The 21,390-nt window shown below is 37.8% G+C and overlaps 1 protein-coding gene across 2 annotated transcripts in view; it reads left to right on the top strand.

Annotated features, from left to right (window-relative positions):
* LOC130565488 (kelch-like protein 29) overlaps positions 1–21,390 on the top strand; it is a 197,584-nt gene that overhangs the window by 47,013 nt on the left and 129,181 nt on the right. For both annotated transcript variants that reach the window (XM_057352226.1, XM_057352228.1), the window contains exon 3: positions 20,296–20,589. In XM_057352226.1, coding sequence (XP_057208209.1) covers positions 20,326–20,589 — 264 coding nt within the window. In that variant the 5' untranslated portion in view covers positions 20,296–20,325. The remainder of the gene's footprint in view (positions 1–20,295; positions 20,590–21,390) is intronic.

The following is a 21,390-nucleotide window of genomic DNA, read 5'->3' as shown; positions in this document are numbered from 1 at the left end:
ATCTCATTGGTTCTTATGTGTCTCATAATGACATATCATATGACATCTACTGTACAGTAGTCACAAAACGCTGTCCTTCATTTGCAAAAAGAGCTGAAATTACTATTAACTTCAGAATAGTCGGCATATTTGAATTTGCACTAAGAAGAGCAATTCTCTGTGGGTTGGAAGTACGTTATGTTCTGTTATAAGTTGTGTGTTTGTGTACCTGCGATTCTTTTGTCTTGTTGAGATTCTGATGTCCTCAATTGACTAAAAGAATGACCTCATCCTCGTTTCCCTCCAAACACATTTTATTAATGTCAAGCAACACGTTCTCCCCTCCAGTAAACGCTGATTCTAAAGAGGCTTAGGAGAAAATAACACTCAAAGCCGGTTTATGGGAATGCCATTCTCTCTTAAACTGCTTAAAGTATGTGTGTTTTTACTTTGAATTAGTGGAGCATAAATGTAATCATGACAGTAGCGTGGTGGAAGACACATTCTCGGAAGTCAAATCCACGAGCTCGGGAGGGGAAAGGCGCAGATTCCTGGCACTTCTGTGCTCGCTTTGAGGGGATGAGTGCATCCAATAACTGAGGATAAAGGTAGACGGTAGTGGAATTATTTTGATTTTAACATTTATAAATGCATTTGGGATATAAATGCTTTTTTAATGGCTGATGCTAATAAGGGGAGCAGGATGAGTGATGTATATCAATGTCACATTAATGCATGTATCAATGTTGATTAATGCACGTATATACATATTTTTTCCTAAATTGACTAAACGTTTAAAAAACAATTGCAGCATTATTCAATGGTTTTGGAACTCACATGAGAGAGATTTTATCGCTTTAGTTAATCGGCGGTGTGGGCACATTTACAAGCCAATGCTCATAATCCTAAAATGGCCAAATCAATATATAGATTTCATTTTTTCCCCGTTGATGGCACTTATGGCACTGTGGACTGTTGGGCAATACACTTTTTACAATTTGTACGATTTTTTTCTACTAACAACTACCTATAGTAATGTATATGGATATGCATATTTCACTAATTCTGTCATGCACATTTCCACCAATTTTCAATGTGTTATCGCATATAGTCTTTAAAACATTCTTTATAGCCTGATTGAAAATGACACTATCAATAATCTGTTTAATAGAGATTTTTCCTTGATTTTTCATGTTTACGTTTCATCTCAAGCATGCTTTTTACAAATACTGTTGTCTTCTTTTTGAGAGCACTAATCTTTATTAGTGTTGAAATGGTCAAAACTTAAGGATAGCTGTAACTGATATTGTTAATTGTAAAAATATATTAATATTACATTCTGTGATACAATTATCATAGTTTTTAATTGTATTTAATTAATTTATTATTTAATTTAATTTTTAATTTTTATGTATATTATTTTATCATAATTAAAATAAAAATATTGTTTATATTTTCATTTATATTTACCTTTTATGTATATTATTTTATTTTTTTTAAAATAAAAATATTGTTTATATTTTACTTTATATTTTATAATAGAATAAAAAACCTTTAAAAAGTTTTTTATATAACAAAGACACTTTTGTTGAAAACTGGTGCGCTACTAGAGAGAGATTTTTCCTGATATCTTCTCTGTTGTATTGTGGAGACTCTATGTGCATATATTAGTCATCTAGGTGATTACCATGAACACTGTTTTGTAAAGCACAATCTGTCGACCAGACCGTCTTGGCACACTTTCGTGTGCCGGTTGCCTGGATATAGGGCGGGTGGGTTGTTATGTTATTTTCTCTTCACCGCTGATAGAGTACCAGGAGAATTAATTTGGTGAAGCATGCCATGTCTGGATGCTCATGTCCGGTGGGGCCGCCGCGAGGCAGGGGAGCAGGAGGTCACAGCGAGTTCAGGAGGAACACTTTGTCTTTTGGGACGCTGTAGGGTCTCTCCTGGAGTATTCCATCGTCTACCGTATCAAACATGTTCTCCATGGGTCCCTTGCTATCCCGCTCCTGTTGTCAAGGAAGTTGTGTGATGTCACTTATCTGCACGCTCGTGTGCTCTGCATGTCCTTGTTTTTGTTGTGAGCGTATATCAAAAAAGCAAGCTTGTTGTTGGAATTGGAAGGGGGTGATGGGAAAGCGTTTGGGATGGCAATTGCTTTAGGATCGTGATATGATTACATGATGATATTTTTTCCAAAGCTGTTTTTTTCAATAACATTTTTTTGTATTCACAACATTCAAAGATTAATAAAAAAATGGTATGTATATTAATAAAAATGTAATAGGTCTGTCTGTGAAAACTAAAATGAGGAAAGAAATCACAAAAAAAGGGCATATTTGATGTGTTTATTTTGGATGATGACATACACTCACACACACAAACATAATCACATCATCACAAATCAGATACGCAAGCAATGTGAACACTAATTCTGAATTCCCTTTAGTGAAATGTTAATTTAATACATCGAAAAATCATTGAATCCATCTTTCTGCCATTTCATCCAGCCTTAATCAAGATCCAATGACGAGGAAGTGGGCGTGGCTTTGCCAGAGAGATGGCGAATAGGAGAGCGTCAGGAGACAGACAGGCAGGCAGACAGAGAGAGAGTGGAAGCAGAAGTGAGACTAAATGTCTGCCACAAGTGCTTTTAGCATACTTCTCGGCGCCTCGTAAAATAAAATGAATTGATTTGATGGTTTTAGCATCTCGGATGCGTCACGTGGAGAAATGGCTTCTGTTGCATTTGTTTATCCCTGGCCAGAAAGTCTGTCTGCATGTGGCCGTTTAAATGCGCTATGAAGGTGGATTATTCATCATTTATGGGCGTAATATGGTTTTGTGAATCATCGCTGGTGTTCAATGACTGCGTTTATCTTTACGGTTAACTTATTAGCCAATTTGCATGTGCGTGTTGGAGAAGTACATATTGATATGCATACTGATCTTTAAAGTGCTTGGCGCGCATGCTGAGAACGGTCATGTTGGAAGCTTTAATGTGCAAAAATCAGCAAGGCAGACGCACAGAAGCCTGTGTCGTGTAAATGATGAGACCCAAAACAAACAAACAAATAAGACATTCTGTTAGTGGCTCTTTAAAAGCGCTGGCTTTTCTCGAAGCCTTGACTGATGAGCTCGGAGTTTTGGCATGCAACGCTTCGTGCCCGATGACTTATGAAAATGTGCTCGAAACGCCGCGGCTGTACTTCACATCCGCATATTTCCATTTTCAATCAGTCCTTTCAGTGCTCCTGTTATTTCTAAAGCTTTCTTATCTTCTGTCCCTTAATTTGATTCTTTTGGGTCTGATAAAGAAGTGGCGACAGCTCAAAACGTTCAGACCTCAGACATGATTTGCTTTAGCGATGGTGCCGAACACAAGCGGATGTTGATCTTGTTGCGCTTTCTCTTATTTTCGAGTTGGACTTATCATCGGTTTGCTTTTCCTGATCAATATTCTGCTTGAATTATCATTTTTTTCACCCTCGTGTCATTCAAAACATATATATACTGTATATCTCTAAGTTCTGCAGAACACAAAATAAGAAATTTTGAGAAATGTTTTGTGTCCATAAAATGGAGGTCAATGGGGGTCGATGTTGTTTGGGTACCAACGTTCTTCAAAATATCTTCTTTTGTGCTCTGCAGAAAAAGAAAGTCAAACGGGTTTGGACAGATACACGGGTGAGTGAATGATGAAAGAAATTTTCTCTCTTTGAGAATTTTTATTTAAACTAAAATACGGTTGTTCAATTGGCTTTGTATACATTTGATTGTTTATATTTGGGTTGTCTTTCACTTTGTTGTATATATACTCTTTGCATTTAACTCATTTTGTCACCCTTCGTGTCACTAATAGTAAAAGTTGTCACAGGCTTCTAGTTTGACATATTCAGTGCCAAAAGAAACACAATGTTTTATCAGATTGAGATAGATAGCATTAGGATTTAGGAAGAATGCACTTGGTTCATTTGTATAATCCACCATTTAAACCTCTCTCTCTCTCTGTCACTCACTCTTTCACATCTCTCTTCAGGCTTGACTTCCATTCATTTCCCTTCTGTCTTTTTGCCGCCTCAGGCTCAGTGTTTGGGATATGATTGGTCCTGGCGTCTTCAGGGCCCTTCACATGCTAAAGTATAAATTCACGTCCTGCGTGTGGGACGGATGCCCCGGTCAGACCTCCCGCTTGTCCTCTGATGGCTGTAATTGTAATTGTAACGCCGACCGAAGCTCCATTGTTGAAGGGCAGTGAAATGCGGTCACGCTTTTCACCCTCGATAATCGGACGGCCAGAGGAAGGAGTTGTGAATGAGTTTCACGTTTGTCCCCAGCATTCAGTCTAATAAAGAGGCTTTCTACGGGTGTCACACGTACAGGGCGGGAAATGAGGTCGGGCAGCGGCTGGTTTACCAAATGCTCGGCCGTCTCTGCGGGATTATTGGTCTAACGCGCGGCGTCATGCTCCAGGGGTCTCCGAGCCGGAGAGACGGACTGCGGGCAGAGAGCGAGGAAGCAGGATGGCAGGTTTTTGGGGAATGGCCTGATGTTTATACAACCTTCAAAAAACACTGTAACCTTGTCAGAGGTAGGGACTCAAAACATGAGATTGAAAAAACAAGCCTTTCACGAGGAGTATACACTGTACAAAATCTGTTTTTAATTCAGTTTTTTGTTTTTGTTTTGTTTGATGGTAAAAATATGTGACCCTGCCTTGTGAAAACCAAGCTAAAGTTATTTTTTGTGATTTTCTGTTTTCCACATCATGTAAATAACATTCTGAGATAATATAACCTGGATATCTTGAATAGTGACCGTGTAAGACCATGTCAAAAATTTAATTAATATGAAATAAATGGTTGAAATCCAACTTTGATGCTCATTATCTCATAATTAGATTTGGAGACTTAAGCCTGGCTTTACAGATTGGCTCACACATACTAGACAAGTTTATCAAAGTTAATCAAAACAAGTTAACCCGTTCATGCAAAATCTTATGACATCCTTAGGTTTTTCTGTGCATTTGTGTTTAAATTGCTCTTAAGGAATATAAAACTTGAACTTTTACACATTTTTCATAGAGATTTTCAGGTGTCCACTTGTATGGACAGAATGCTTTTTATATTTGTTTTAAACACCGTTGCTGTCCTCTAGGTGTGAAAGGTTTAAATTTACTTAATTTGTTAATTGTGCCACACTAAAATTTGTTAGATTTTTATATGACACAAAAAATCAATACATTTAATGAAGATCAATGTATAAACATTTTAAAGACACACTAGCATTCAGAAGTTTGGGTGATTTATTTATTTATTTGTATATTTTATTATATAGTAAATAAGACTGTCAAACGATTAATTGCATCTAGAATAAAAGTTTTGTGTTTACCTAATAAATGTCTGTCTACTGTGCATTTTAATTTTGTATTTATAAGCACATAAACATTATATTTAGGAAATATTTACAATTGTTTAATTATATTTACTAATAAATAAACATTTATTAATTTGATATTTTTCTTAAATATTTGCATGTATGTACTGTATATAAGTAAGGGATAATCCACAGCTAGCCGTGCGTTAAAGGATTTTAATGCATGACGTGGAGGCCAAGAAACACCCGACGCAAAGCGGAGGGTGGTTGTCTCTGCGAAGTGCATTAAAATCCATTAACGCACGACTAGCTGTGGATTATCCCGCTTATACCATGGTCATGGTAAATTTTTTATTTATGTTTACAGTGAAATTTTAGATCAAACAGGTGACAATTACAGTGATTTTGTCAGTTAAGTTTCAAATGTAATCAAACTTACTGGAGCTACCTGTGCTTTAAAGGGTTTTAATGCACACCTTCCAGCCAATCAGAATCGAGTATTCAAATAGACCATGGTATAAATACAAAATGAATACACAGTACACAGACATATATAATTATTATTAAAAACAAACTTGGACGCGATTAATCGGTTGACAACCCTAACAGTAAACTCATCAATACTATGGATTAACATAAAGGTCACTAAGGAAATTATATTATGTGACCGAAAAAACTTTAAATATATCAAAACTGTTTTTTTATATTTTAGTATCAGCAGTTTAGTCACCCTTGTCTGAAGGAAAGGAATATGTTGGCATAGTTGTATTTTTCTCCACACAACCATTCAAACATCAGATCAGTGGTTCTCAAACTTTTCAGATCAAGTACCTTTAATAAAATGAGTTGTTCCAAGTACCACCTAATGACCACCATAGAAAATCACATGAATAAACACTCAAATTAATGAATGAAAAAAATCTTTACACCTCGTCCTCCGATTCTAACGTATTATTAATAATACAAAACCTTTTTTATTAACCAGCTGTTTTAAAACTAAAGGACATGTTTTTTTTCCATGTTTTTCAAGTTAATTAGCAGTAATAGTGGACACAAAACACTTTTCTGCAGTGCACTGTAAACAAGGCTCTGTAATTGACTTTTATGGGGGATTTATTAACTTTGTGGGGACTTGCAGAAAGACTACAAACTTATATGAAAGACAAACAATGTGGAGAAGATTAATAAATATACGTATACTTAAACGTCAAGAGAACAGAGACTTACACTTTTCACGTCGAAAATACATCGCATGCGCGCTTCATTGATTTAACCTCGAGTAGATGCAGACGTGCGTTGAATTAGCGCTTTACTGTAATGACAACAGCTTTAAACAGCTGTTCGAGTCCAGAAATAAGAGCTGCCCATCACGCGCCTGAGTTAAATCAGTGGTTAATGATATGATATATTATACCAATGATAAATAAACAATAATTCATACAACTATTTTAAAATTGCACGCAGGCTGAGATGTATTCCATATTTATGAATCGTATTAAACATTTGAAATTGTATTTAAAACACGAAATGTAAATGAATATATAGTTTTTAATTTTCTCTCTTCAAGTACCACAGTTTGAGAACCACTGCGTTAGATCATGAGTCAAGTGACCCTAGACTTTTAAATGTCGGTGTATCTTATCTGAAAACTCTCTTGCCTTTTGTGTTTTATCACATGGAGCTGAACACAACTCTTTCTTAGGGTAGATTGTTTAACTCTTCATTCAGGTGAACCACCTCATTTTAAAAAATGCATAATTCTTAAGCTCCATTGCCAACAATGTTTAATGGATTGTGTGATATTAACAACGTTTAACAAACAATCCCCTCTAATTAACATTGCTTGAATATTTCCATCATTTGGCCACACCGTGTTAAACGTCTTCTCACCGAAGATTCATTAGACCCCATAAAACTAGTTCGCTGTTTGACAAATTTTCCACTGGACGGAATAAAACCTCAAGAGGCTTTAGTGAGAGAGAGAGAGCTCTGGCGTCTGTATTTTACACCCGTCTCCTGCAAACTCAGCTTTTACTGTCGGGTAATTTATCGTTTGCTATCAAATGCAGTCTGCTTCAGGCGCCGGTGCAAAAGTGCGCTGTAACACGCAAATGCGCGCAGTCTGGCGGCATTCTGGGTCATGGGACTAACATCAAAGCAGAGGAGCGCGGTAAAGAAAGCCCCCCGTAAATCACATTTCCATAAAAGGTTTCAAATTTCCACTATTTTTCACTTTTTTAAATGTTGCTGCGTATGATGAATTTGATTCTCATCTACCGCAAGTGTCCTTGCGGAGGTGACGTATTATTCAATCTGCTTTGCATGCTGGTTAGCGTGTCGCCGGCAAGGAGGGAGGTTGAAAGGCCATTGTGGAGTCCAGAGTTTCTTGCTTTTATTAGCATCGATTTCATATTCACTTCGAGACATATTTAATACCATTCCGGCCTTTCCCTTCTTTTATTTATGACCGAGCAATACCGCCGGGACATCAATTATCCTTTCAACCGCAAAATTGACAGTAGAGGCAGACAACATAGTTTGGGAGTCTTTGAAATCAGACTCTCCACACATTTGTTATGCTTGGACACTGTCAACGGGTGTTTTCTGAATTCATAAATGTTAACAAGGAACCGGAGATATAATATTGAACTTTATCTAGTGATATCTTTCCCAACTACATAAAGTCCATCCCAATATGAGATAAAAACCATTACCAAAGCAGGTTATATGTTAAAGGGATAGTTCACCCAAAAATGAAAATTCTGTCATCATTAACTCATCCTTCAGATTGTTCCAAATCTGTTAAAGTCATTTGTTCTGCTGAACTCAAAGAGAAGATATTTGGAAGAATGTCAGTAACCAAAGAGATCTCAACAACTTATGACTACCCTTGTATTTATTTTCCCTACTATGGCAGTAAATAGGGGATGAGGTCTGTTTGGTTACAGACATTCTTCCAAATATCTTCCTTTGTGTTTAGCAGAACAAAGAAATTTATACAGGTTTGGAACAACCCGAGGATTTTCATTTTTGGGTGAACTGTCCCTTTAACATATACAGTATCATCAGTCTAATAAACAAGGTCAAGTTTGGATAGGACCAAACAATTTTTGTTTGTGCGCTCATGACAGCCTTGGAGGGGATAGTTTACCCCAGAATAAACATGTTTTCATCATTTATTCACCGCCATGTCATTCCAAACCTGTATGACTTTCTTTCTTTTTTTGGAACACAAAAGAAGATATTTTGAGAAATGTCGCAGTGCTTTTCTGTTCATAAAAATGGAAGTAAATAGAATCCTGTGGTGTTTGGTTACCGACATTCTTCAAAATATCTTTTTTTGTGTTCTGCTGAAGAAAGAGAGAAGTGACATGAGAGTGTGTAAATAGAAAAAAAGATTTTGAGAAGCCCCCAACCAAACTCTGAGCTGAGCTGAAGATATGAATATTGTTTGGGTGTGAAAATGGTCCAACTGTTTGTTTCCCTTGAGGTTTTCCAACCCTACTGACAATTACTTTAACATTGATATTGCAAAAAAAATCTAATTTACACTCTAAAGTGACTATTAAGTTAACTGAACACAATGTGATTCATGGACTGCCGATTTTAATTTCACAAAGGAACCATTTGGGGTAGAAATGGACGGGCGGCCGGCAAGAGTGATGTTTCTGACCCCTGTAATGGGATTCTTGGCCCCTCGCGCGTTATGGCCGATCTCGTGTTTTGCCGGAGAGCTACTGTAGGTTTGATGCATTGCATCCCCATGAGATTTGACATCAGATTGGTGCGAACCGTTTTCATGGATGTGGCCTCACCCAATTTGTATGAGGATGTGTTGTTTCCAACGGCTGTGTATCTGACAAAACTGCAGCTCTGCGGCAACATCTGTCTTTTTGGGTTTCGTTGAGCTACCATTTGTGGTTTTCTGTTATTTTTCCAGACATCTCCAGCATTAAACTGCTGCGCGAGTGAAAAAGTTTGAGGACATCGAGTTGAAGGTAGAGAGTTTGTTTTTGCACACGCACGTACATACATTTCAGCCGTGTTAAAAGTTGCTTTGGAAAACGCCAGCTAAATTAATGAAACCAAAATGATTCTTTTTTGTTCCTAATTTCACATTTACTTTTATGATGTCTCTGTGGTATTAAATCTTTCTGTCTTGCCGTCTGAGCCCGACTAACATTGGCATCACACTGGCGCTCACGCATTAGACACTTTCATCTAAAGTGATGTACAGCATTGTGCATTTTATCACGATATGTGTTTCCTTGGAAACGAACCCGTGACCTTGGCATCACTAGTGCTTTTTTCCTCCCGATCCCTGCCTCTTTTTTTCAACTGTATATTTCTGTTTCTCCCGGCTCATGCGCTGCGTGCCATTGATGCCCAGCTGTAGGCCGAGAGCAGGGCCTGTGGGAAAGCAGTCGTGTTCCTAAAATAAACCCCCTTCCTTCTCACCTCCCATCCGCAACCACCGAGAACAACGCTTCGCTTCATAACGCCCCACCTTCCTCTGTTCACGCGTTCGTTTAATTACACAGCCTTCAAAGTTTACCACACGATACGTCCCAGAATGCATCTGGAGCTCAGCTTGAAGAGCCGGGCTAAAAAGCACGCGTGCATTAATTCAGACAGACACTCTCAGTCTGTCAAGTTATATTCAAGTCTTCTCTGCTCATATGACAGCAAATATTCTACCAGCTGGGCCTTTTCATGCATTGAAGAGTACAGTTTTTGTGTGTGTGCGTCTTCACTTTTTACATTACAATGGCTGCTATTCTTCGGTACAGTGGCCTAGCTGGAGAGATCTCCCAGGCAATTAATCTGAGCGTTCTTCTCTCTGCCTATACATCTCTCAAAAGCCCCTGCGCTCACAGAGATATTAGCTGTGAATGAATGGAAGAGAGGTGCTTCTGTCGGTTTGTGCGAGCGGCAGTGCCGGGGAAGCTGATCGTCAGTTTAAGTCGACATGAAATGAGAATTGACCGTAAAGACCTCATGAAACATTTAGTCCTTGTCTGTTAGCTTTGAGGCCATGAAGTTTGAACTTCAGCCTTTATCAGACATTTGTGGGGCTCCCCATGGACCTACTGGAAGTTAAAAATTAAGCATTTTTCCTCGTGATAAATCACGCTTTTGACAAGACATTAAGTTATAAATGTGCTGAGTTTTTAAAAATATTTATGTTTAAAAAAATACGTTAACAATATTTACAATATTTTAATATTTTTAAATATATATATATTTTTAAATATATATTTAAAAATATTTTTTAGAAATATTGTATGTTTAAAAATATTTTAAAAGAAGGATTTTAAAAGTTTACAAATATATACAAATATTTATACACATTTTTTTTATGCTCCAAAATTGTACCTGACAGCTAAGATTATAATTCATTATTATAGACCACTTCGGAAGATCGGTCCAGAAGAACTTCCTGTTTCGTTTTTTCACCCTATACGAACGATTGAACAAAATACAACTAACAGAACATTGTAATCGAATCAAAATGTTAAACAAATATCTTTAAGATGCAAGTATATGTAACATTTAAAAAAAATGAAAACAGGAAGTGCTTCCGGTTCCAGTGTTTACATCTTGCAAAGTGGTCTATAAGATAGTTCTCAACTGTGATTTTGATGTACTTTATTTTTGTGTATTTTACAGCAAAGTATAAGTAACAGAAGTATAACATTTTCACCTTGCCACTCATAGAAAAAATCAAGCTGTCCTTTGAAAATGTTATTAGCTACATTAGCTAACAAAGAGCAGCTATAACTGCATTGAGTTTTGAAAAAAAAAAGTTAGCTATAAAGAGCACTATTCAATTTATTCTGCACAAAAGTAGCTATAATATTCCTTTTATTGTAAGCCCACAATATTTTAAATATCTGAATTGAAAACTGCTCAATGCGAGTGAAAGGACCGTTCAGAAGTTTAATTAAAGCTCAGCTTGAACAGCTGTAATATTGTGTGTGCAGTGCAATAGGACTTGGCTAGAGCGATGAAGTGTTCTTTTGCTCTGTAGCGCTCCTGCTTCTGTCACGATGCGAAAAATGTTGGATTATTTTGTTGCTGCTTTAAGTTTACTAGGCAAAACTGGGCAGTAAAAACACACTTCTACCCAACTGATCCAAGCAAGCTGTTGTGGCCTGTATAAGTAAACCAACCGGACCATCAGCTGGATTGAAATCAGTGTGAACGTAGGGATAGCAAATAGGCATTTTAGAGATGCTGCGTAGGGAGTATTTAAGGGATTTGGGTTGTCACATTTTCAAGATGTGTTGCCGTCATCATTGCATATGTAACGCACTGTACTGGTAGTTGAAAGCAAACATCGTGTCATTTAAAAAGTGTTTTGTGTCTTTGGATGTGGTTGGGAAGCTGGAGAGGCCCCGTGACTGTTCTGTTGTTGCTCGAAACGGCTTTTGTCTCATCGCAGAACAAATACTCAAATTGTTTGCAGGGACAATTACGCCGTTAAGAAAGAAGAACACTGTGCGGTTTCCCTCTCTCTCTCTCTCTTTCTCTCTCTTTCTCTCTTTCCCTCTTTTCTTTTCAGTCTCTCTCTGTCTTTCGTAATTCGGCTTTGTTTAAAAAAAAACAAATCTGAAGTCAAATCAGTCTGATTTTGTTGCTCCTGATAGCCACCACATGTTTTTTAATGTGTTTTATATTTGTTTAAATATAATATTTTATTGTGAATTCTTATAAATGACATTCCATATTTCTTTTGAAAGCGTGTTCGTATCTTTGCGTTGTTTCTGAATGTTAATGATGTGTCAATGAACGTGACATGTTGATGCATTTACACTGTTGTCTGCTCGCTGTGTTTTTTGCGTTTACCCATCTGAACGCTGCAGGCGTTATGAACGTTTGATATTGCGGGGGGTTTCAGAAAAAAAAGAGCAAAAATGTTTTTGAACTTCGCCTAATGCAGTTGTATTGTGTTTGCGTTTTAGATGTCGGGCACTAATTTTGTTTTTTATTCTTGCATCTAAAATGGGATTTTTAGCACTGTGGGTGATATGAGTGGGATTTATAAATATTAATAAGGAATGCCATTTGCAGAACTTTCAAATTGCCCGTTTTGTCTTTGTTCGTTCCAATAGCTGATGCTTGTCCTTCAGTGTGAGTCCTTTGAAATCTCGCAGCATTCTGATTCATTAAAGGCACAACAAAACAAAACATGAATACTTGTGAGGCTTTTACTGACTTGTAGAAAATGTTCTGATCTGAGACCAAATGGCAGATTAAATGAGATCGATTAAAGCAGTCACCCAGCAGAGACTTACAGCACGAACTGTTCGCCCAGAATTACAATTCTGTCATCCTGTTTCTCACCCTCATGTCTTTCCCAACATGTAGGACTTATGACACAAAATGAAATGTTTAGGGTTAGTACTTCCAAAAATGAAAATGTTGTCGTTATTTTTTTTAACTTGTGCAAAAGCATACACAAACAACACAGTTCACTACTGTTCTGTGCTGTTTAGATGTTACACATTATTTAAACGTAATCTTTCTAAAATTGTGTAGATGACAGTTCATGCACGAAGAAATGTTGTGTTTTTGGTTCAGAAGAACAAAGAAAGTCATCAGTTTGATTGAAACAAGTGAAAGCAAGCACTTCTGGATGAGCTATTCCTTTAAAGGGAGAGTCCACCCAAAAAAAAAAAAATCTTTCATCATTTCATCACCCTCAGTTTGTTCCAAATCTGTGTCAATTTCTTTGTTCTGAGGAACACAGAGAAAGATATTTGGAAGAATGCTTGTAACCAAACCGTTCTTGGCCATCATTGACTACCATAGTAGGAAAAATGACAATAGTAGTCAAAAGTGCCCCAGAACTGTTTGCTTTCCTACATTCTTCAAAATATCTTCTTTTGTGTTCAACAGAACAAAGACATTTATAAAGCATTTTTTCCTACTTCACTCTTAAAAATAAAGGTGCTTAAAAGGTTCTTTACAGAATCATCTCTTTCTTACTTTTTATAATCTGAAGAACCTTTTTTCACCACAACTAACCACAAATTTTTTTGAAACAGAAAAGTTCTTTAGGGAAGTAAAAGGTTCTTCTGTGGCATCAAAGAACCTTTTGAAGCACCTTTTTTTAAGATTGTATGGTAGTCAATGGTGGCCAAGAACTGTTCTGTTACAAGCATTCTTCCAAATATCTTTCCATGTTCATCAGAACAAAGAAATGTATACAGATTTGGAACAACTTGGGGGTGAGTAAATGATGACAGAAGTTTCATTTTTGGGTGAACTGTCCCTTTAAGCAGAATGTCTTAGTTGTCCTTTTTCATACTGTTCTTTTACACTTGAGCAAAAAAGTGGCATGAAATGACTTGATATGACTCTAGTCCTATCTATAGTCTTGCCAATGTCACTCAAATCTGCCTTTTGGTCATAGGACTCCAATCGCTGGTGGAGACTCGCGACTTTGCGCCTTTTTTGTACCAATGCGCGTGTCAACTCCGCAGTCCTGCCGTACGTAAATGTCTGTCGCTTTAGTTCGCCTCGATGTTAGTAACTAACAGAGAAATGCACCGATGAGGTGAGATGGGTTTAATGCCTTCTTTATTCCACAATTTGAAAATGGAATCGCGCCTGACAGGAAGTCAATCAAGTTTATTGCTCTCCTAACGCACCGTAATGGGCCTTTTAAAAGCGCCTGGTGTTATTTTGATTAAAATGACCCCGTCGGGTCGCGAGTGTGTGTATGAATCAATCCGAACGGGATGAAAAGCGTGCGATGGACCGTCTCCCCGAGTTTTAAACGTAAAAGTACGGACCTGGCTTTGTTTTGTCGATCGTTGGCTCTCTTTTGTTTTGTGCTGCATTGTTGATTATTTCTCTCACGCTTCAATTAAACGTCGCTCTTTCTCCGTGGCCTTTGGAAGTTGTGCTAAAAATAGAGGCACGGAGTGAATCGCAGGGCTGTCGGAGCTACAGCGTGAGCGATCAGGTGGGCTACACCTAGTTTATCGGTGGATCTTTTCTCCGTCTGTCTCTCTCTCCGAAGAATACAGCTTACCTCAGCTTGACACAGAGAATTAAAGATAGTCTTTATCGGCCCGCCCGTGGCGATTTTTGTTCCGACCGACTCTGCGATTATTTAAAATTCACTCTGAGTATCTCTCTGTTGTCCTAGCGTAGCCGGCAGTGGTGTGTGGGAAAGTCTTTCTGTGGGTTTTTAAATGTGTATCTATTGTCTGGATTTGTGCTTGCGGGAGCGCAGCGCTCAGGACTCACCGGGCTCCTCTGCGCCGGCAGTGTAAGGTTGTCATCGGCTCATATCACGTCAAGATTTCTTTGAAGAAAGCCGTTTCAAGGTTTTCTTTTACTGAAAAGAAAAAAAGTGTAGAGCTGTGAGGTTTTCTGTTCAGATTCCCTCAGCATCTAAAGGAGAGATGGAATAAAGATGGATGACAGACGTGTCAAGTGTTATGCTTCAGTCCATCTCTCTCTCTCTCTCTCTCTCTCTCTCTCTCACTGCCTGTCTCACAGTCTTAATTCCTCACTGCATGTGTCACTCTTTTAGCTTTCTTGTTTTTTGTCACACTTTTTCTAACTTTCCTCCCTTTCTAGATCTGGAGGTGGCTGTCTCATGACCTGTGTCACTGTCTGTCTCTGCATCTTTCCCGTTCTTTATCTGATTTGATCTTTCTCTGGCAGATTTTGTGTATGTGTGTGCGTGTGTGTGCTTCTTTTACCCGCTGCAAATTTATTTTGGTTAATTAGTCCCATTGCTTCTTACGTCTTTTTTTTTATTTATATATAGTTTTATTTTTCGTTCTATGCTGTTATTTCATCTCTTTTGCTCTCACTTTCTCTTTCCCCTAGATCTCTCTTTCTCTCTTTCTCCCTCTTTTTGATTCTTACTCTGTAGCGCGACACGCTCTTCAATTTCAGTGTAAAGGTATACGTATTGGGACGATTGTGTCAAAAGCGTCCCAATAACAAAAAAGGTAATGACAAAAATATACAAAACCACAAAAACAACAAATAATACAATTGAAAGTAAGAAAAAATGGAAAACAAGAAATTCTCTTTTGTTTGTCTTGTCTTTTAAGATGATAAAACCACACACTCTCTCTCTCTCTCTCTCTCTCTCTCTCTCTCTCTCTCTCTTTCTCTTAATTTCAATTTAAGGGTGCTCTATTGGCATGACAAAATGTACATTTGGCAATCTGCGTACAAATCATCTGCGTACAAGTAGTGCAAATATGTAACAAACGAAAAGAAAGATAATTATAGTAATGAAATAAAATAAAGTGTTTATGTATGTAGTGCAACTTAAAGTGGTTTATAATATACACTGTAAAAAGGTTACTGTAATTTTTACAGTAACTTACTGGCAGCTGGGTGCCAGTAAGTTACTGTAAAAGTGTTTACAGTAAACCGTTTACAGTGTTTACTGTAATGTCTTTTCACAGTAATAATACGGTCTACTGTATTTTCATATATTTACTGTAATTACTTTTACAGTAATAATATTGTCTACTGTATTTTCATATCTTTACTGTAATGTCTTTTCACAGTAATACCACTATCTACTGTATTTCATTTACAGTACTAGAATTTATTTCCTAGTAGAGAATCAGGATTTTTTATGATTTGGGTTTAACTTTAAGCAAAATAAATTTTCTACCTGTAAAAAAACGATCTATAATTCACAAGTTGCAATAAAGTTGAAGAAACAGGTCTACTCACAGCAGTTAAAGTTTTATTTTAAACAGAATTTCATCTAAAAATACTCAGAAAACCAGGGAACAAAACAACAAAACAATGCATTAAGAACTGACAAAAAAAATTATTATACAGTAGTGAGCATACATTTTCCCATAATCCTTTGCTATTTACAGTATAATACTGGTTACACATTTAACAGTATTATACTGTGCATATTAGTGTAAAATACTGTTTAATTTACAAAAATCTGTTACAGTGTATGTAAATATATAAAAACAGAAATAGAGTATAGTTTAAACAAAGATTTACAAAAGCAAAATATACATGTAAGTAGCAGAATAAAGGGATATAATAATATAATGTTATGTACATATATTTGAAACATCAGGTCAGGGCAGATTGATCTCTCTCTCTGTCTCTCTCTCTCCATGCCTTTAGCGTTCACATGTTGCTGAATGTCGGTTCTAATCACGATGCTGTTCTGTCAGTAACCTGCACTCATCTCTGTCCAAAAAATAAGCCCCACTCACCCGTGTTCCTCCAGCAGCACCCCTTTAATAGCATTACACTATCACAATTGAAATGTCACTCAATTCTGTATTGGCGCTTCTTTTTACATCCCCGCTTGTGTCTCTTTTACACACACTCTTATATTCTCTCTTACTTTCCACTCAAGTAGTATATGATCATAGCATCACGCTATTTACTGGATTTCCTTCGTGTTGTTGAAATTTTATCAGCCAATTGTATTATGATTACATTTGTCACTATCCTGCTCAAACCCAGCATGTATGTGTATGTATTTTACTAGATCAGGAATCAGAAGGATGTGATTACATGGATTGTGGGTGGGGCCCCTGTTTGACTTCAAAGACATTTTTTGTGCAGTGCATCCAGAAATAACACAAAGAGCCACATTGGATAGTGTGAATCTACAGCATGACAGCATCTGTGCCAAACTATATCTTGTGAATAATTAATGCGCTTTGTTAACTTGAGATGCAATTATTGCAGTGGTGTGGTTAGCAGTGTGTACTTGTGTGTGAACTTTTGCAGTACAGTATGTGATTAGTCGAGTGTTATTAATAGGGATGGATTAAACATCACATTTCCTGTTCATCTGTTGACAGCTCTGTCACTGGAATGGTGTTTTATGGATTCATTTCTCTGAAACGACGCTCTCAGTTGTGTCTTGTGCTCTTAAAGGAGCAGTTCACTTTAAAATAAGCCCCCATTGACTTTCCGTAGTAGGAATAAAAATGACTATGGAAAGTCAATGGGGGCTTATTTTAAAGTGAACTGCTCATTTAAAGTGCTAATTAATATTAAAAACTCGACGAAATGCCTGCTAGCTTTCAGGATTTAGTAGTGCGCTCCCAAAAGTTACTTTGAGCAGATTTATGTATTTAATAATTGACAGACTTTCTCTGTCCTACAAAACTAAAATACAGTTTTTTTTATCGTTGTTGTGATGAGCGGTGTCTTCCTTTGGCGCTTTCGCGTTGAGGTTTTTCGTACAGATGCACGCCTGTGAATGTTTTGCTAAAGCCCATTGCACATTGAGTCCAAAATTTCCGCACGTTAAAAAATAAATACGACCTCACGTTGTGTCAATCACATTTACACACTGCCTCCGATATTTTCGTCCGTCATAAAAAAATTCTGACCGGGTTCGATTTTCTGCGTTTTTCGCATCTGTCAAGCATTTTGAGTGGCCTTTTTTAACAATTCAGAGACACCGTACAAACGAAAGCCAAATACGAAAAAACGCATACTAAAATTTCTGACTGTATGTGCAAAGACCTTAAGAATTGTGTATTTCATAATTTCTTTCTCTGAGGTTAGTGAATAATTGTTAATTGTTTAACGAATCGTTTATGAATCATTAAAGGCTCTGAATCATTAAGTGGACTCAGAAGATGAACTATTAATGAGCTCGCATTCAGAAAAGTCGGTACTTTTTCTTCGTATACCCTGTACACTTTGTTCTTCGTGGAAAGCCGCAGTACCAAACAACAGCTCTAGTAAACCTCATTTCACACTTCTGTCTTATTTAGCTGACTGCCACATAAAACTGCTAGCCGGAGCGCAATAAATCCTGATTTTGTTGCAGAGGGGTAGAAAAGGCCAAAAGTGGCTTATTTTACTAAGAGCTTAATCTGTTTCCACACGTACAAAAGAGGGAAACTAATAACGGCACCTCCAAGCTAAGGTCTCAGAGTTATTACGAGTGGATGTCTGTGAAAGTGACGGCGAGATGAAGACAGAGTAAGCCTTTGGCTCCTCCACATTTAGAAATGTATTGGTTTGAGAAAAAGTACATACTGTACATGCTGTATAGTATTAACATGAGTTAGCACAATTGTTAGAATAGACTAACAATAAACAATATGTTTACATCATTTATTATTCTTAATTTTTAGGTTAATGTTCATTTCTATCACAGTTTACCATTTGTGCATTCACTTAATTTACCAGCATACAAGCAGATGGCTTCTCGCTCGCCCTGTGGTTTTATACATCTGGTTTAACATCACAGCAAATCAAAACAAAGCTGGATTAAATAACACACATTTACAAATACTTTGTACAATAACATTTTGTTAATGCGTTAGATCAGGGTTTTTGAAACTTTATGATGCCAAGGACCCCCAAATAAGATGAACGTGTTGTGAGGGAACCCTTTCTAAAATACATGTCCATCTATAATTTTTTTATAACTAAAGAAACATTTAAACCTATTATACTTATTATTAAACTTACGAAACGATATTATAAAGACAACCTATCGTTTCTAAACATTTTGGCTAAAATAATTGGCTACATTTGTTCAATTCAAATACAGTATTGTATGTACTGAAGCAACTTTTTTGAGTGTGGAAAAAAGGTACTATAGCGACAAACCAAAAAGATACAAATACAAGCAAAACTGAAAGCTATGCATGTAGCAAAAAAGAGATAAGAACTTAGTAGGCCTAATGACATTTTTTTCTGGGGAACCCTTGAAACCTTCTGGAGGCCCCCTGGGGGTCCCCGGACCCCAGTTTGAAAACCCCTGCACTAGATAACATGAACTATAATTGAGCAAGTTTAATTTTGGTTTATTTGTATATACAAAAAGTGAATTAAGTGTTAGATATACTCTAGAAAATGCTGGGTTATTTTCAACCCAACGTTGTGTCAAAAAAGGGGCAAACCCAGTCGTTGAGTTAAATTAACCCAAATCTTTTTATATTAGACCCTTTTTATATTAGACCCAAAAATGTGTTACAAAACCCGCCCCAGCATTTGTTCATTTATAACCCAACGTTTGGGGTCGTACCATTTTGACCCAATGCTTGGTTGAAAATTCATTTTTATATGTAAATAAACCAATGTTAAACTTCTTCAACAATAGTTCATGATAAAAAATGCATTAGCTTTTGTTTATGTATAGAATGTTAATGTGCAATGTCTTTGTAAATGCCGTATTGTAATTGACTGTGGTGCAAAAGCACAGAGCGAGCGAGAAGCCGTCTGCTTGCATGCTGGTAGATTGAGTGAATGCACAAATGGTAAGCTGTGATCCTTATGCAGTTTGTGTTCACGGATTTTGGGGAAAATCAATTACTACCACTTCTGCCGGCCGAAATTTGCATCACCTTATTAATATTCATAAACTGATAAGATTTAGAACAAGCACGGTTTTGAGACGGCTCCCGCTCTTCTTAATAAAACTCAATGAAAGTAGCTTTCGTGCGATTAGATTAATTAAAATCACGAGGTCCTGGAGCCGAACACTTAAAGTCAGAATTAAATCTTGGAATAGTTGAACGTCTCTTAACCATATGGAAAAGTGTGAGTTTTCCTGTAAACTGCCAAAGAGGCATTTTTCCTTGTGGGCCTGGTAAATGAACGCTCATTTTTCCTCCTTTAAACGTTGGCAGAATGTGGATTAAAATAAGTAGGTTGGCTAATTTTCTGCACGCTGCATCTCATGTGGTTAAGAGATGCGCGTAAAACGCACAAAGAATCTGTGTTACCAGTGTTTATTGCAATTGAAAGTGTCGGCCACGTGTGTTTTTTTACACATGTCAGTCTAAAGTGCATGTTTGTTGGCAGATATTGAGATGTCGAGAGTGAATCTCGCATGTCACACCTGCCAACTAGTACGACATGTTTGCTTCGTTCTATTTCTAGGCGTGTTATGACAGGATATAATGACAATGTCGTTTTCTCTGTCTCTCTGTACTCTAGAAAGCACCACGCATCCTCTAAGAGGAAGTGATGTCACGACACCACCACCGTTTCGAGAGGGACTATCGAGCCCCCTGGGATCGCCGCGAACGACCCACTGGCCTTCACAACGGCACCTGCTCCTCCACGGCCCCGCCCGTCGCCAATGGCAACAACCGCCCGGGGCTCCTCCCGCTCCCGGTCATCCCCTCCCTTCTGCCCACCCCAGTCACCATCGCCGTGACGACGGCCAGCAACGGCCTCGCCACTAAGCGTTCCGGGGCTCCGTCGTCCGCCGCTGCGCCCGCTGTGAAGGTAGGAGCCGCAAATGCGAGACGAAACCCGACAGCCAAACCACTTGCATTTCCATTTTTACGCGCACCTTCCTTGCTGCCAGATTGCTTCATTTAGTACTCGCTCTTCTTTTCCCCACAAATTTTCTCTTTCATTATGCAAATGAGAAACTCTGAGCAATGGGCCGAATTAAGCCCGAGCCCGTGGTTCTGTCAAGTCTGTTGTGAGCGAGAAATAAAAGGCGTCAGCTTGCTATTTGAGCCGAGATGAATGCCATTCTGGCGAATTAGTTGAAGGAAAGAAAAAACCAAGACTGCTGTTTTCCTCTCCGTGCTGTTTAATCAGATTAGTCCGTGTTTCACTTGGATTTCATGCATAAAGACACTTTACTAGCTACTTACCGGGCAAACGTTGCGGCCCATGCGCTGATAACGCGTTGATTGACGTGTCCGTGGTTCGTCTTTGCAAAAGCCCACGTCAAAACAAAACTCAGTTTAAAGATATTGTTCACTTGAGGTCACAGGGTAAATTCCTCATTAATAGGGAATGATGTTTACTATGATATGATTTATGATATGATTGAGTGACTGCACGTTGTACTTCATCTTGGAGATGTGAGCGGTAATTTTCAGGGTAATTTCTCTTGGTTACAGGCGCTGCACAGTAGAGTTTGCCAGGTTCTCTTTATGCATTTGAAGGCCATCTTAAGGGACAATCCAGGCTCAGAATCCTGGCATCTCGAAATACAGCTACTGTCATCTCACGCAGCAGTTTTTTTTCTGAAGCTTTAAAGTTAGTTCAACTACAATTCAGCTTCTCTTC

The sequence above is a fragment of the Triplophysa rosa genome, linkage group LG15, assembly GCF_024868665.1.
Source record: "Triplophysa rosa linkage group LG15, Trosa_1v2, whole genome shotgun sequence".
Taxonomy (NCBI): Eukaryota; Metazoa; Chordata; class Actinopteri; order Cypriniformes; family Nemacheilidae; genus Triplophysa; species Triplophysa rosa.
The sequence above is the reverse complement of the archived record's forward strand: the minus strand, read 5'-3'. Positions and strand labels throughout refer to the sequence as shown.